The sequence below is a fragment of the Theobroma cacao genome, chromosome 8, assembly GCF_053813885.1.
Source record: "Theobroma cacao isolate CCN51 chromosome 8, ASM5381388v1, whole genome shotgun sequence".
Taxonomy (NCBI): Eukaryota; Viridiplantae; Streptophyta; class Magnoliopsida; order Malvales; family Malvaceae; genus Theobroma; species Theobroma cacao.
In genome coordinates, this window is record NC_142646.1 from 6,526,613 (window position 1) to 6,542,444 (window position 15,832).

General features: G+C 33.4%; 3 protein-coding genes and 2 non-coding genes across 6 annotated transcripts; 2 read left to right on the forward strand and 3 right to left on the reverse strand.

The window, feature by feature from the left end:
- Positions 1 to 217: 217 nt before the first annotated feature.
- TRNAM-CAU (transfer RNA methionine (anticodon CAU)) lies at positions 218 to 302 on the reverse strand. Its single transcript is given in 2 exon segments — positions 218 to 253; positions 265 to 302. It is a non-coding gene; the product is annotated as a tRNA-Met (tRNA).
- A 516-nt stretch (positions 303 to 818) lies between these two features.
- Positions 819 to 890, forward strand: TRNAQ-UUG (transfer RNA glutamine (anticodon UUG)). Its single transcript has one exon. It is a non-coding gene; the product is annotated as a tRNA-Gln (tRNA).
- A 280-nt stretch (positions 891 to 1,170) lies between these two features.
- Positions 1,171 to 4,366, reverse strand: LOC18592341 (TRAM, LAG1 and CLN8 (TLC) lipid-sensing domain containing protein). The gene is made up of 3 exons (XM_007019014.3): positions 4,000 to 4,366; positions 2,544 to 2,821; positions 1,171 to 1,717 (listed from the first exon to the last, which is right to left on the reverse strand). The coding sequence occupies exons 1-3, from the start codon at positions 4,247 to 4,249 to the stop codon at positions 1,403 to 1,405; spliced, it is 843 nt and encodes a 280-aa protein (XP_007019076.3). The 5' UTR covers positions 4,250 to 4,366; the 3' UTR covers positions 1,171 to 1,402.
- A 2,773-nt stretch (positions 4,367 to 7,139) lies between these two features.
- Positions 7,140 to 11,664, forward strand: CH1 (Pheophorbide a oxygenase family protein with Rieske 2Fe-2S domain-containing protein). 2 transcript variants are annotated; one of them, XM_018126243.2, is made up of 9 exons: positions 7,140 to 7,309; positions 7,772 to 8,026; positions 8,279 to 8,383; positions 8,686 to 8,961; positions 9,185 to 9,332; positions 9,507 to 9,691; positions 9,843 to 9,955; positions 10,412 to 10,706; positions 11,107 to 11,664. In XM_018126243.2, exons 1-9 carry the CDS (start codon positions 7,232 to 7,234, stop codon positions 11,275 to 11,277), a joined length of 1,626 nt encoding a protein of 541 aa, XP_017981732.2. In that variant the 5' UTR covers positions 7,140 to 7,231; the 3' UTR covers positions 11,278 to 11,664. The 2 variants fall into 2 exon arrangements, with proteins under 2 accessions (XP_017981732.2, XP_017981733.2); XM_018126244.2 differs by having other exon boundaries at positions 7,142 to 7,309; positions 7,784 to 8,026.
- A 2,262-nt stretch (positions 11,665 to 13,926) lies between these two features.
- LOC18592343 (LOB domain-containing protein 23-like) lies at positions 13,927 to 14,781 on the reverse strand. Its single transcript, XM_018125656.2, has 2 exons — positions 14,602 to 14,781; positions 13,927 to 14,313 (listed from the first exon to the last, which is right to left on the reverse strand). The coding sequence occupies exons 1-2, from the start codon at positions 14,752 to 14,754 to the stop codon at positions 14,011 to 14,013; spliced, it is 456 nt and encodes a 151-aa protein (XP_017981145.2). The 5' UTR covers positions 14,755 to 14,781; the 3' UTR covers positions 13,927 to 14,010.
- Between the last annotated feature and the right edge of the window lie 1,051 nt (positions 14,782 to 15,832).

Here is a 15,832-nt window from a genome sequence, read left to right on the forward strand (position 1 = left end):
TAATCTCTTTAATCTTTCTTATCAAGGGTAAATAGTACTAGTAAATACTCTCTCATTTCTAGGTGGCATAGGGTGAAGCAGTTGACCAAATGATGGTGTATGGATAGCCTGGAAAACTGAACCAAATACACAAAGAAGCAATATATTAAGAAGCAAAACTGAACCAAATACATTAAGAAAGAAAGAAGAAAGATTTGAGCACCAGAAAATAAAATTCTGGGGTGAGAGAGGCTCGAACTCTCGACCTCAGGATAACTCAGAAGCTATGAGACCTACGCGCTAGCCAACTGCGCCACCACCCCAACGGGGATTAAGGTTCTACTTTTACAAATTTGATGGACCAAAACGTTTTTTTGCTAGTGTTAGATACTAAAATAACCCAATTTGGAGGTTAGGATACCCATTTGAGCAAAGGCTGGTGCGCATTTAGTCTTAGAATTTCAGGTTACACATGTATATTTGGAGATGAGAAAATCAACTTAAAAGAAAAAAAAAATCAACGAGTAAAAGGTTTTCTATCCCTAACTTCGAGACAATACTATGTCATAGAGTTAAAGCTTTTGCTTTAGAAACCTTTGATATTAGAGGAGAAGAACATTGCTTGGAACTAGGCAAAGCCTACTACCATAGGATTACATTCTAGCTTGATTTGTTTTTGCAAGTGAAGCCAACCCATTCTTTTCCTTTCTTCTTTAGCTGTCCTGTTAGTATATTTTGGTTTATTTAAATTATAAACATCGTATCGAATCCATGATATTTGGCGGATAAGTACGTTTTCTTCACCATTATTATTTGGTATAGGACCTTAACATCAGCCAGGTTCCATGGTGTAGTGGTTAGCACTCTGGACTTTGAATCCAGCGACCTGGGTTCGACTCCCGGTGGGACCTTGGGCATTTTATCTGGTTTTTGTATTTCGTACTCCACATAACGTATTCTTAAGTTTCCTGCAGTTTCTCTTTTGCGCTGAAACTACTAACAGTTATAAATTTTGATACTGCATGAAGCAAGGCTTTAAATCTTTCATTGGAAAACTGCATCTTCCTCCCCCCAAAATGTATCAATGACATTCATCTCACGTAAAAAAAATTGGGATAAAAATGAGTGTAACTTTAAAAACTAGTTTAGTTTGCAAGCACAGGCCAATGACAAGTGCAATAGACAGCGGGGTACTGCTGGATAAAAACATCCGTTCAATCTGTCAAATATCATTCGTGTACACTAGACTGTTGAAAACAAATCATATATTCCATTGTGCATAATTTACATTGTGTATATGCATCATGCTAACAAAAATGTACCACATTCCGAGCTGGATATAACTTCCCGTGTGAAATCAATGGGAAAAAATAATGACAACTTCTAAGATTTAGTGAAGTCTTTCCGGATATTGTTCTGTCAGTCATTCACGGCGTTTTTGATTATTCTGCTGGGGATTTTTCTCTCTCTTGAATGCATTGAAGAGATCAATGCCGAGAAAAGCATTAAGCAAATTCATTCCCGCCATTCCAAACATGGCAAGTGGCCATTCAACACCCTTTTCAAACTTGGAAGCATCTTTGATTAGCTTTACGGTTATCAGAACATGAGATATAATCCTTGCCAAGACAAACATGATCCAGTTAAGAACCCATTCTACCTTCACAACTTTGCTCTTGGCATCGCGAACACCAACCATCCGTCTCACTTTCCTCACATGTAGAAAGATAGAATGCAGCTGCACCATCACAACAAAAATAACCTTTAGCATTCTTTAACAGCATCATAAAGCTTGCTTGAATTGATGCTAAAAAAACTTAAAGAATTTCCAGATAGTGGGGCTCATTTTTACTATTAAATCATTTTCAAAGTTTTGTTAAACCTCAAAACTCATTTAGCATGCAAGATCCAAAACTCAATGCACAGCCAACAAGAGATTATCTCACAGGGTTATCCCGCCACTTCCTCTCATAAAGAAAAATGGTTGCTTATGGATCTCATATATTATGAGCATCAGATATCACCAAAAAGCACACCTCACACTGGTTATCCAAAAACAAAGGAAAAGGATACCTCATCTGCAGCCACTAGCATCAACAGCCAGTTATGCTTGCATTAAACCAAATCTGAAAGGCTCAAATAAACTGCCCTACGAATGTCTGTCTACCAACTATGCTTTTCATTTTAACTGTTTATCTAATCCAGTATTCTAATGCGTGTAGTTTTGGAGCTTTTAACTTAAGGAAATGTCTGACGCTGCAAGTGTTAAAATTCCATTCCATTAGGTTCATGGCTTCATATTAGAATGCACCTTGAGACATGTCCATCTTAGTGACTAACATGCTAAACAAGGAGCCACATAAAAGTTAAAACTGTAAATATTTTTATCTTGAACTAAAAACACTTGGTTAATTACATTAAAACTGTAAATAATTTATTTATTTGCCCCCTTAAGATCTCAATCTGGCATATTCTATATTACTATACAAGTAAACCTGTACTAATGCCTACCAATCAAGCCATAATTCTACTAATATTTTTAGCAGAAAGAAATTGAAACATACCTCACAAATGAGAGTGAGAATAAGGTAGTTGACGGTGACATGTCGATACAACGCAAGTGTGAAGCAAATAAGCAGTATTAGGTGATGCATTAGAATGGCAGGGATAACGCCAGAATATAGATGGTAATGCAGCATATCCCACTGATCATATGCAAAGTAGCCACATGAGAAGCATAAAGCCTGGTATGCCCAAGGCCAAGTACCCTCAACAAGTTGTGTATGATCAAACATCCTCTTGAAACCAGTCCTTAACCACTGATTAACCAAAATGAAAACCACTGCACAGAAAGAAGAGGTAAAACTGAATTTAGGAAAGAGAAGAACAAAAACAACCAACTAAAGAAAAAAGAATGCCCAGAAACAAAAGGAATACCATAATTTATGAGCGTTTGATACATTTTTACCAACACATAACCAGTATTTTTATCCCTCTCATCGATAGTGCACTACAATAATTGGTATTTAATTAGTTGATTCATACATGTACCCCAGAAAGAAAGATGCATATGCATACACAAGCATAGCTAGAGACTCCTTATTTTCTCCCCCAAGTTTACATTTTTACCTACGTCAATGCATTATCTCAAAGAATGATTATCCTACCCTGATGTAAGCTTCTGCTTTCGTCCTTAGGTTAAATTACATGCATAATAGCTCCTACTTATATCCACCAACAATCATTCACAGAAGCATTTGGCCATTTAGTTATTAACAAGGACTACCCAACACCATATCCTTAATATAGATCTCACCAATTTAATAGTTTATAAGATGCCAGATCACTTCAAAAGTTATAACCTTTTCAGATTGTACTTCAGAGCTGCATTCAAGTTTGGGCCTAAGCTCGAAGTGATGTTCTTAACATATAACAACACATCCTGTGTAAATATTTCCAGTTCATTTGAAATCTCCAGTTTGTCCAATTTGATGTTTATGTTTCTTTCATTATAGTTGTTCATGTCGGTCACCAAATTCACCATTAAATTTAAAACCCACTGCAGTGCTTCTAACAAAGTATAGGCCTTTAAATTCCAAAATATCCCACTTCATATATGGTTACATACAAATTTCGGACTGCAAATTAAACAAGGATAATGCTATGACGGCTGCAAGTAGCTTTCAACATTGCAATTGTTTACACCTTTTCAATTCCCAAGACAAACATTTGCAAGCACATGCCTACCTTTTTCTAAATTTATGGCACAGTACAAATTTTACATTCTGTGTCTAAATTACGCCTTACAGGAAGCTAAATCTCTGCTACAATTAACGAAAGCATAGAAAATAAAAATCAAACTCTTTTAACAGTTACTTCACATATCCTTTAACAGACAAACTAAACTACCAAGGAATGGGGAAAAGAAAGTAAGAATTATGAAACAAATACCCAAGTCAGAAAAAGCAAAAAAAAAAAAAAGCCAAAAAGGGAAAGAGAGGAATTTTAAATGATATGAACCTGAAGTAGAGGTGATTGTGGAGTGAAGGAGAGAGACAGAGGTGTTAACAAAGAGAGGATCACGAGAGACGCGAACTCTAATAACCCAATTTGCTATTTGGTAAAAGCAACCACCAGCAACGACGTAAAGGAGCTCTCTCCGCTTGTTGAACACAATTTCGAACAGAACAGAAACAAACCATAGAACCAGGGTTGCAAAAAAGAAAGTCCCTGCCTTGTCGCTGCTCGAACTTTGATATGTCCGAGGCATTGCTTTGGCTCTGTATGTAGAAAGAATAGTAGAACTAAACAGCGAGGTGAGAGTGTGTGAGAGAGAAAAGGGATGAGAGACACTTGCCGCTTTGGAGGGTTATAGGCTGATAGCTTTTACTTTTGTTCGTTGGAAGTCAGCACAGATTAGATTGCTTTTCTCACCCGCAAAACTTTACGCCCCTTGGCCACCTGTCTAGGCAGACTTTACCTTCCGAGCAGTATTAGGAGTAATTAAATTCTCCTTCTTTTTTATGTTTTTTTAAATAAAAATTTTACTTGTATCAATTACTATATTTAGAAACTGACAGAACTGTTCTTTTTTGTTTGGAAAAAAGAATTATTCCCTAATTTATTTATTTCATGTTACCTTTATAATCTATACCTACATATTAAAATTATCCCTAAACGGGGTCTGGAGATGACATCTGTCCAAGAGGATTAATTATTTAATCTAAAATGATAATAATTTTTGAAGGTTTTTCTTCCTAGGTATTAGGGCGGCAGCTTTGGTTGGGCTTCATTAAATTAATTTAATTATGGTCTCCAAAAATACACGAATATCTTGATATAGGAAAAAAAATAGAGTATTGTCTTAATAACTTTAAATTTTAAACTCATAAATCAAATGTTCATATTTATATGTTTTTTTCAATTTTTCTTATCAAGATAATATAACAGTTTTTAACAAATAAAAGCAAAAATATTTAATTTCCTAAAATTACAACTAATTGATAGAATTTAACATTTTTATAGATGAGAGAAAACACGTTATGATACATAAACGAGTTATCTATAATTATATAGATTAAATTTTGATTGTTTTTAAAGGTGTTTTAAAAATTATGTAAATCCTCTATTTAGATAAAATGATGTAATTTTCTCCTATAATTGGAAAAAAAAACAAGGGTTTAGAGTTTGGGTATAATTTCTAATTTGGAAACTTGTAGCCATAACTAAGCATTCGCAGTTGCACCCCGAATATTTAGTTTATTGACTAATATATGATTTTTTTTGTTTAAAGAGAATTCAAATCCTCATTATTTTAATTTAAAAAAAATTAGGCATTTGTAATTACATTTGAGCAATAAACTTATTAGTTGAGATATAATCTCCCTACTTAAAAGATAGAATTCAAATCTATTTTTTAAAATTTTAAAAAAATTAAGTATTTACGATTTAAATATAAAAAAATCAATTAACATGAATTAAGAGATTCATTTCAGTCGTCAATATCTTTGTTGAAAAATGATTTATATCTATCTTAACTTTGTTATTAAATGAAATCACACAAATCATGCATTAGGATAAATATAAACTTGATGAATGATTCTCGATTGAAAAAATAATTAAAAAAAAAAGTAAAAAGGAGGCCTTTATTCCTCTAATTAAGGCCTTGGAGGAAAGAGAATCACATTTTGATTATTCTTTTCTTGTACCCTTTTCTTTGGAAACTTCCGTAATTTAGCACACCGGGAAAATCACTAAAGGGAATTTCTAGGGTTTATTCCTATGCTTGTTCCATCACCTTACAATTTTTATTTTTACCCAAACTCCTTTGGAGTATAAACTTTTTTCTTTACCCCAAAAATACCCCTAAACCTCGAGTTATTAATCCTAAAAATAAAAAATGGTACAACTACTTATTAATTGTATTCTTATTAAATATTATGATTTTTTTGAGATAGAAGAATTTGAATTCACTTCTTTAATCATGGAGATTCATATTCTAATCATTAAATTGAATACTTTATGTTATATTTTGGAGAAATTTAAGTGTTAATCATGTGCATTTTATATTATTCTTGTATATACTACTAATAGAAACTACTTAATTAAATATTTTAGTACGTAGCCTCTTAAAAACATAAAATAAAAAAAAATTAATTAAGCGTGCTAACGAGTAGAGTATTTGTTATTTTTAAGATATTTTGACTTGAATCTTGTTATTTGATAAAGCATATGAGTTTTATAAATATTCTACTAAATTTATAAATTGTTACTCGAACCGTATTTGAATATATTAAACACTATTAGTTAAATACATGTATCCATTAAATATATAATTAAAATAAATTTAAAATTATTTTTATATATTATTAATAAATTAAAGTTAATTTATAAAAAAATTAAAACTTAAAATTATATTGAGAACAATTAATAAATTTTAATAAGTATTACATTAATTATAAAATATTTATAAAAATATATATAATTTAAAATTAAAAATTATTATTCATACTCGTATATTGATTTTAGAGCACCCACTATCCAAATGTGCAACAAATACTAATTTTATCACTTGAAATCAATTATAAGATATTCTAATATTATTTAATCAAATCAAATAATGCATTACAGCTTATTAAAAGGTATTTATTGATATCTTTACGATTTAAGGTTTTTTTTATAATATTTATTTATTAAAATGCTCTCATTAAATATAAATGATAAACAAAATAATTTGACAAATTCTAGTTTATTTTATTTATGAAAGTTACAATTTCTAGTTTATTGAATGACAATATTATTTTTAAAATAATAACTTTAACAGGTGATATTAAGATTTAACCAAGGCCAAGCATTTATAATAAAGCAAATGAATGGAAGAGGAAGAGAGAAACTTTTTGAAGAAAAAAACAAAGCAAACAACACAAACAGATAGGGAGATCGAGAAAGATATCTACAGCATCCGAGCTGGCAAGAAGCAGAGATATGAAAGCCCCACAAAGACGAAGATACTCTTCTCACGCCTCTCTCGGACCCTCGAAGTGTGTGGAAACCCAGCATGCCACGTGTACGACATAGGAGTCCACGTTTTTCCAGGTGGCATACCATAGGAGGCTCACCAAGATCGCGGGCAACACCAACCTCTTATCCAACAAAATCCCAATGTTTTTTGCTTACACTGCCTCTCTCTCTCTCTTTCTCTTTCTTTCTTCCTCGCCCCAAAACGGCTATTGAACATTTTTTTTGAAACGCCATGACCGCAATAGCTACTGCTGGTGCTTTGTCTTTGCCAATCTCTCTATACAGATCATGCAAGACTAGTTCTAAAAAGGTACTGGTTTTTTCTGCTTTTTTATGGATTAGTGTTATGGGGGTAGTTGTTGAATTTACAAGAAAATTTAGTTTTTACAGTGGTTGACTTGTCATTTTTAGTTTCTATGGCTGTGAAGCCAGAAAGATTTGGCTTTTGATGTGTTTTTAAGTTAACAGCACTTGGGCCAATGCTAACTTTTATTAAAGTTGCATGATCCTTAAGTACTTTGCATTTTTTATCGGTTCAACATAGGTACTCGCGTTCAGTAGTGCAAAATAAACTTAAGCTAAGTAAATGTATAATATTTCTGCTAAAACTTATGTGGACACTTTCTTAGTGATGAGCTAGTTGATTTGTTAGTCTTTAGTTAGCTTAGATGGTGGTTTCAACCTTGGAAAAAATTGTTCTTTGCTTTTTTGTCATTGCTTGAGTAATTTGATTACAAAATCTAAAGTCAGTTGATCTGTGGCTTATATATAGAGATTGGTGCAGTTGCAGGGCGTTAAAGGAGGCTTTGGGGTGTTTGCTGTGTTTGGGGAGGAAAGTAGCTTGGGGGATAAGAAGAGCCCGTGGGGCACGCTCTTTGATGTTGAGGATCCAAGGTCTAAAGTCCCACAATGTAAAGGGAAGTTCTTGGATGTATATCAGGCCTTGGAAGTGGCTAGATTTGATATTCAGTACTGTGATTGGCGGGCTCGGCAAGATCTTCTTACAATCATGCTTCTTCATGAAAAGGTCTTCTTCAATCTCAACCTGCTATTCTTCTTTCTCATAACTTAGAAGTTGTGCTATGCTTACAAGTTTTACTATTTACTTCTTGACCTTCGTTTTGAAATTTTAATTGTGGTTTTTTTTTTAGTTATTTTTGACAAGAAAATCTGAATTTTGTGGAGTGTTTACAATTTACCTAAAAATGTTTCAATTTAATCTTTTGGGATTTTTGTTGCTTTATTATGGTAGTTCTCATTTTGTTGGATATGATTGTAGGTTGTGGAAGTGTTGAATCCTTTAGCTCGTGAATACAAGTCTATTGGCACCATGAAAAAGGAGCTTGCAGAATTGCAAGGAGAACTAGCTCAAGCTCACAAACAGGTAGCCAAAATTAGCAGTTATCGAAACTGTGAGATAGATAAACTGTGATTTTAATTATTTCTAATTAGGAAACATATGCATCAATATGAATTATAAGATAAATCCAGTGATTCAGGGCTATCCATCTCTTTAGATGCTTATATTTTTCTTTTTTCAACAAAATAATCCGAGTCAGACTTGAATTAATTACCATAAGTATCATTTCATTTATCTTTTTATATTTATTTAAAAATTAAAACTATATAAAGGTTCCAACTTTTGTGTCATAGCCAACTTTGATTCTGATCCATGAGTAATAACAGGTACATATATCTGAAGCAAGGGTTGCTGCTGCTTTGGATAAACTAGCTTACATGGAGGAATTGGTTAATGATAAGCTGTTAGAAGATAGAACCACAACAGAATCCAACCTAGCATCCCCTTCTTCTAGTACGCCAACAAAATCTATGGATACTATGAAGAATAAGTTGCCTCGGAAAAGCTTGGATGTCTCAGGTCCAGTTCGACCATATCACCCCCGCTTGAAGAATTTCTGGTATCCTGTTGCTTTCACCACTGATCTGAAGGATGACACTATGGTAAGCTATACTTCAGAACTATAATATTGCTTACCATCTTAATACTGATCACTTTATGTCATGTCACAACATATTGACATATATCCTCATTCTGCAAGAAAAGCAAAATAAATCAGGTTGATTGGCACCAGTGTTTCCTTCTGTTACGTGGCAATTTTGTTGTTTTCATAGACCATCTAGTAGAGAGATGCCCTCTTACACGTCTTGTTACTTCTCATTCCAGATTCCAATTGATTGTTTTGAAGAGCCATGGGTTCTTTTTCGTGGAAAAGATGGGAATCCAGGATGTGTCCAGAACACATGTGCACATAGAGCATGTCCTCTTCACCTTGGTTCAGTAAATGAGGGTCGCATCCAATGTCCCTACCATGGTTAGTAAGAAATTAGGAAGTTTACTAGCACTCATTATCATATTTTATGAAAAAGAGAGATAAATGAAAAATTTACACATTATATATTCTTGGACTGATATCCAATCCTTAAATGTGTTTTACCAATTGTAGTATAAAATTTTATAAGTCTTGGTACTTTTTTTGATATATCAGGGTGGGAATACACAACAGATGGAAAATGTGAAAAAATGCCATCTACACGATTACTTAATGTGAAGATAAAGTCATTGCCATGTCTTGAGCAAGAGGGAATGATCTGGATTTGGCCTGGTAATGACCCTCCGACGACAACCCTTCCTTCCTTACAACCTCCTTCTGGATTTCAAATTCATGCAGAGGTATGCTGTAGGTGTTTCTAAAGGCTATTTTGATTGGAATTATGTGAGCTTTGCTTAGGCGACTTGATGAAAAGATAGGACAATTTTAGAATTGAAGTAAAAGCAACCACTATCTCACCTCAATTTCTTTTGGTGTCCTGATAAATGACAGATTGTCATGGAACTTCCAGTAGAACATGGGTTACTTCTGGATAACCTTTTGGATCTCGCTCATGCTCCTTTTACTCACACTTCCACATTTGCCAAAGGATGGACTGTCCCCAGGTTTGTTTCTGCAATTAGATTGCGAAATGGTTTTATTGATTTTGGGTTTGGTGTTGAAGCAGAATAGCTTCAATGTTATTTTTTGCACTTAACTGTTTTCACTGGGACAGATGAGTAGTAGTTTGGACTTCTAGACAGCTTATTTAAATGATTGGAAAAGTTAGAATCATATGCAAGGCTAAGGAAACAAAATCATTCAAAAGGATTAGAAGTGTTTTCACGATGCTCTGCCTTCATGACGTAATTGTATTTGATCATTTCTTCTTTGCATGTCCACTACAACAAAACCTACCTTGCTTTCTGGTGGTATGTAAGACTGGATGTTTTGGCTTTCTGATTAATGACCTCCAAATATCTTGCTTCTTAGTGGAATTGATGGACCAGATGCTAACAATGCATAGGGGTTTTATCTTGAATACTTAATCTTACTTATTGTATGTAATCTCAACATCTCAGTCTGGTGAAGTTTTTTACGCCTGCATCTGATCTCCAAGGATACTGGGACCCTTATCCCATAGATATGGAATTTCGGCCACCTTGTATGGTGCTATCAACCATTGGGATATCAAAGCCTGGGAAACTGGAAGGACAGAGTACCAGGGAATGCACAACACACCTTCACCAGCTTCATGTATGCTTACCTTCATCAAGAAAGAAGACAAGACTATTGTATAGAATGTCTCTAGATTTTGCTCCCGTGTTGAAGCACATTCCTTTTATGCAGTATTTATGGAGGCATTTTGCAGAACAGGTAAAAAATATCTTGTTTTTCTATGCTTTGGGCAGTGGGTTGGTGGTTTTAGGTGAAATTCACATGAATCACTCACTGAAACCTATGAAAAATCTTCTTTGGTTTCATAAACAAATAACTTGCTGAAAAGAATGGTAACTTTTATAGCTAATGATCAACATTCTTGTAATGCCACTGATGAATAACCTTCTGGAAGCAGATAACTTCAACATTTCTGCATAGAACTTTACGTAAGATATGGTTTTCGTTACCCAATTGCTTAAAACCATGCTGGTGGCAAGAAGTATTATATTAGCCAGTCTTTCCTCTGCATCATTGGTTTTTGAATAACATGTCTAACATCTACCTACCTTGTTTGTCACTAATATTTATGGCCCTACCTTATGCATAATTGATACAGGTATTAAATGAGGATCTGCGACTTGTGATTGGCCAGCAAGAGCGTATGCTCAATGGGGCAAATGTCTGGAATTGGCCTGTAATCTACGATAAGCTAGGAGTGAGGTACAGATTATGGAGGGATGCTGTTGAACGAGGAGCTAAACAATTACCCTTCGGTAAATCAATGTAAATTGTAACTCTAGCAGCCAATTTAACATCTCTTCTCACATCATCGGGACCGACTCTCGTCTACCACAAACAGATATTTTTAAGGCTTACATCGAAGACAACCAAGGCAATTCAGCGGAAACTGTGTATTGATCTGAGACAGATGCGAGTTGGTCTCTACACTCAAGCCCTTGTAAAACAATAGAAACTGTACACTGCTTTTATAGTTTTTGTGTACGGTCAAGTCCCCATTTTTTTTTGGCCTCCTTTGATAACCCCAGACCAGAGAAATGTTCAGAAAGATTGGTATTTTGGCCTCAGAAGCCAGTACTGATCTCTTGTCCTGCGGCAGGAAAATTCTGTTGTATTAGAACATCTCATGTTTAATGAAAATGCTCAAGATTTGCAATTGACTTTCTTAAACTCATCAACGTTTAAATGAGTCAACGGAAAATTAGAGAAAAATTCTTTCTTTTTGGGGCAATTAGTGCTCAACGTAGGATGGGTCATTGTCAACGACGTCAGGAAGAAATAATGGATAAGTTGGTAAGGCTAATGGACATGATGACCATCTGTAAAGGGAAGGGTGTAGTTGAAGGACCTTGTATTCCAGATGTAGAAGGGAGCCTATCCATGATCCTCAACAAGCATACCAGATGCCAAGGTCACTTGTAAAACTATATAGCCAAGTGTTTAACATAAGATACCATATAACCATGCAAGCTTACACGTAACAGGTACATTAAACACTTGTAAAACTATATAAACAAGTGTTTAACATAAGTACCATATAATAGCTTACATGTAACAGGTACGTTCAACACACTGCATATTTGCATTACAGCAAGACAACTCTAAAGGCTTGTCCACGTGTTCAATTCATGCAGGCATTAATTCTAACAGCCTGGTTGCTATAACTAGTCAATTGAACATTGAGAAACGAGCAACAAACCGTCAAGATGGAATGTTTGTTTTTTTCCTTTGGTTATTGGCAATTTGCGTAACTCTAGTCGCATATATAGTCTGTCAGCTTTAGTGAAGAAGAGTAAAGTTGTTGCTAAATTATGGTTTAGTAGCAGAAAAACTGGATAAAGAATGAAGAGGCCCTATGCCAGTATGCCTGAAATTAAGTCCAAGCGCACGCTTTTCATGTTCATTGGCAAAAAGTTTCTATTTCATCAAAAAAAGAAAAATAGAAGGGTGGAAATAATCGTAATGTTAACTAGCTAGGATTTAGGAATGGTAAATCGAATTGCCAGGGAAATTTGAGTTTTGTTTGCTTTTGAAGAATTTGAGTTTGGAATATTCAAATTGTACAATTTATAATTCAACTGTTTTTTAGGATATCAGAAAATTAACAGTAATAGGAACAATTTGATCAAGAAGAGATAGGTTGAAAATTTTCAGATTAAAAGAATACAGTGAATGTTAAGATGATTATATAAATAATTTAGTTAGAGTTATTATACAATACTATTACGTAGTTAAACTATAATATCTTATTAGAGTTATATTATAATATTATTAGTTAGAGTTATACTATATTGTTATTATTTGTCAACCGGTTCAATACCTAGGAAGTTAGAATTAAAGCGAATTGACCTTTGTTTTAATGGAAATTTGTCTGATGCTATTGACCGTTTTAATATGATGGAAATTTCCTCCACTTGTGTCCATTTTCATGTTCATGGAAACTTCCTTGATCACATTGAAACTATCAAGGAAATTTTCGTGGTGAATAGACCACCGCGATGAAACCATAAAAGCATTTTTGAAATCCAAAATCTAAATTATGATTATAATATAATTATCATATATGGAAATATATTCCGATAATTGTTTCAAAATAATAGCATATGTTAAAAAAAACATATTTAATCAAATACAGGACATATTTAACAAAATAAATAAACATAATCGCATATGAAATATTGGAATAGATAAAAACGAGATAAATTATTTAAAACATCAGACTGTAAAGAGGAAATCTGAAATCCTTTAGTTTTCCTCTATACAAACAGACAGATTTTATATTACATGATTTTCCAGCATTACATAAAAAGTTAAATACGACTTCTTACACTCTAAAGAAATAAGTCTTAATAAATATTATGTATTGTTATCAAATATTCAAAAAAAAAAATTTCTGCATATATTATATGCGAATTGCTAATATACCAATCAGTCACCGTGTGTTAGAACGCAAAAAATATCTTACCTCGGACAGTTGGGTTTTGGCCGTTTGGTCATTGACTGTGCTATTAGGCTAGGCCAGCATTAACGCACCGCGAACTTAGCCCTAAACCTATGTTTTAAAGGAGATAATAATGAAAATAAAGAAAATTGAGGGGAAAAAAGGCCAACTGTATAATTTCAATTGATTACAGAGATATCCTTTCTAATTTTATAATTTTTTTCTATAACAAAGTGAAAACAAAAAATATTATAATTGATATATGATTGAATTAATTAGCAATTAGTAATTGGCCTGCTTTAACAAAAAGTTGCTCATTTAAATTCTCTTTATTCAACTAATAAAAAAATATTTCATGCATTGTGGCGTACAAGCTGTAAGTGAATCATTATTTATCATTTCATATATAGAAACTGATTTCTATTAGTATAAATAAACAATTTAAAATTTCTTTCAAGATTATAGAAAGATCTCTCCAGTTCCACTCGCTTATTTTATTCCTGTATCAAAGGACCAGCTTGTTTCGTGCTATTCACCCCATTAATTTGAAACCCCACGATCCTACATAAACCCAGAAGAACCTTGATTGGAGAAGTTGAGGTCGGCAACATAGTCTAACTGTTGTTGCAAGAAATTGTTGAATTCAGGTTCGACTTCAACTTGTTGAGCTTGGGGATGTTGGGCTTGAGATTTCAGAACTGCAATCTCAGCCTGGGTCTTGGCTAGCTGGCTCACTGCATTGTGTATCTGTTGCTGCAGCAGAAATATGAGCCCAACGCAGCCATACACAGGGTCTTCGACACGACATTGTGCCTCGAAGTATAAAGAGTCTGCTGCTTCAGCTCGCAAATGGGTTGGGAGTTGCTGGAATTAATCAGAGGAAAACAAGTTACACCATGCATCTCAAGAATAACATCTAAAAGTTGGTTTAAAACTATTTAATTCGTCTCCTTTATTATGATCATCATATGGCGCTTAATATTTAAAATAATGCTAATGAAATATCAATGTTAAAAATGATTGAGTTACATCTCGATTGAAGAGAGGCACTACTCTTGTATTAACTGGAAATCTTGAATCTGCCTTGAAAGTTGTCACTGAAAAGAGGTGAACTTGCAAAGGGAAAAACATGCATGGCAAGGGGAGATATACCTGAAGTAATTTTGCAACATTGCTGGCGCCATAGATTCTGTGAATAGAAACAAATCTCTGGGGATTATTGGATGGAAAATAAGGGGAGAAAATGCAATCGGGAGGGCATCTTCTTCTTAAATATCTGCAAGCCGCACAACGACCAGAATTCATGACTCAAAAATCTATTCAACCAACAAAGGATTCTCTCAATATATCATGTTCTTGAAAAATAAAATCTAATCAAGATTAGAGATAATATATAGGAGAATTTGTATTGCATTAGCAACGGAGAAAATTCTTCTTCCAACGGCTACTTCTTTTCAAATTCTGAGATTTAGAAGGGAAAGTTGCTAATCTGTAGGAATCGCCATATTTGCGCAGCTTGGACTAGAGAGAAACAAGTATGGCAAGTTTTTTTTTTTTTTTTGTTTTTCCATATCCAATACAGAACGAAGACCAAAAGAAAAAGGATTTTGGACTAAAAATTATTTAAGATCCTACAAGATTTTAGAGTAAAAATTTAAAGCAATGGAATCATTATGAAACATATTCAGTGTATATATCTGTTAATAATTAGATTTTTAAATTTTTTATATTCCATTCTTCAACTACTTTCGTTTTCCTTCTTTCTAACTTTTTATTGTTTGTTTTATAAGACTTGTATAGTAAAATATTTTTTAAATATAATTATAAATGAAAGTAATAAAAGAAAAAATATTTGCTCTTTGCACTTGTTACTGCCCGTACGAACTTTGATTACTCATGTGACATTTTATGTTATTATTTTTTAAAATTAAAAGAATTATTATAAAATAAAACCAATCACATGTATTTCATACAAATTTAGCTACGAGCAAAAGCATTCTTAGCATGAGAATTCTTATGCTTGTATGACAATGATGAGCATTAAGAAAAAATTGTCTCACTATACGAGCATTGCATTAGCAATGGGGAAAAATTTTCTTCCAACGACTACTTTTTCTTTTTTTCAAATTTTGGGATTTGGAAAGGAAAGTTGCTAATAGGTAGGGGATTGCCATATTTGCGCAGCTTTTTTTTTTTTTTTTTTTTTTCATTTCCAATACAAAATGAAACCGAGAAAAAGATTTTACACTAAAAATTATTGCTGCTTATGATATTATAAGATTTTGGAGTAAAAATTTAGGGCCATGGAATCATAATGAAACATATTCAGTGTATACATCTGTTAATAATTGGATTTTAAAATTTTTATATTCTATTCTTCAAC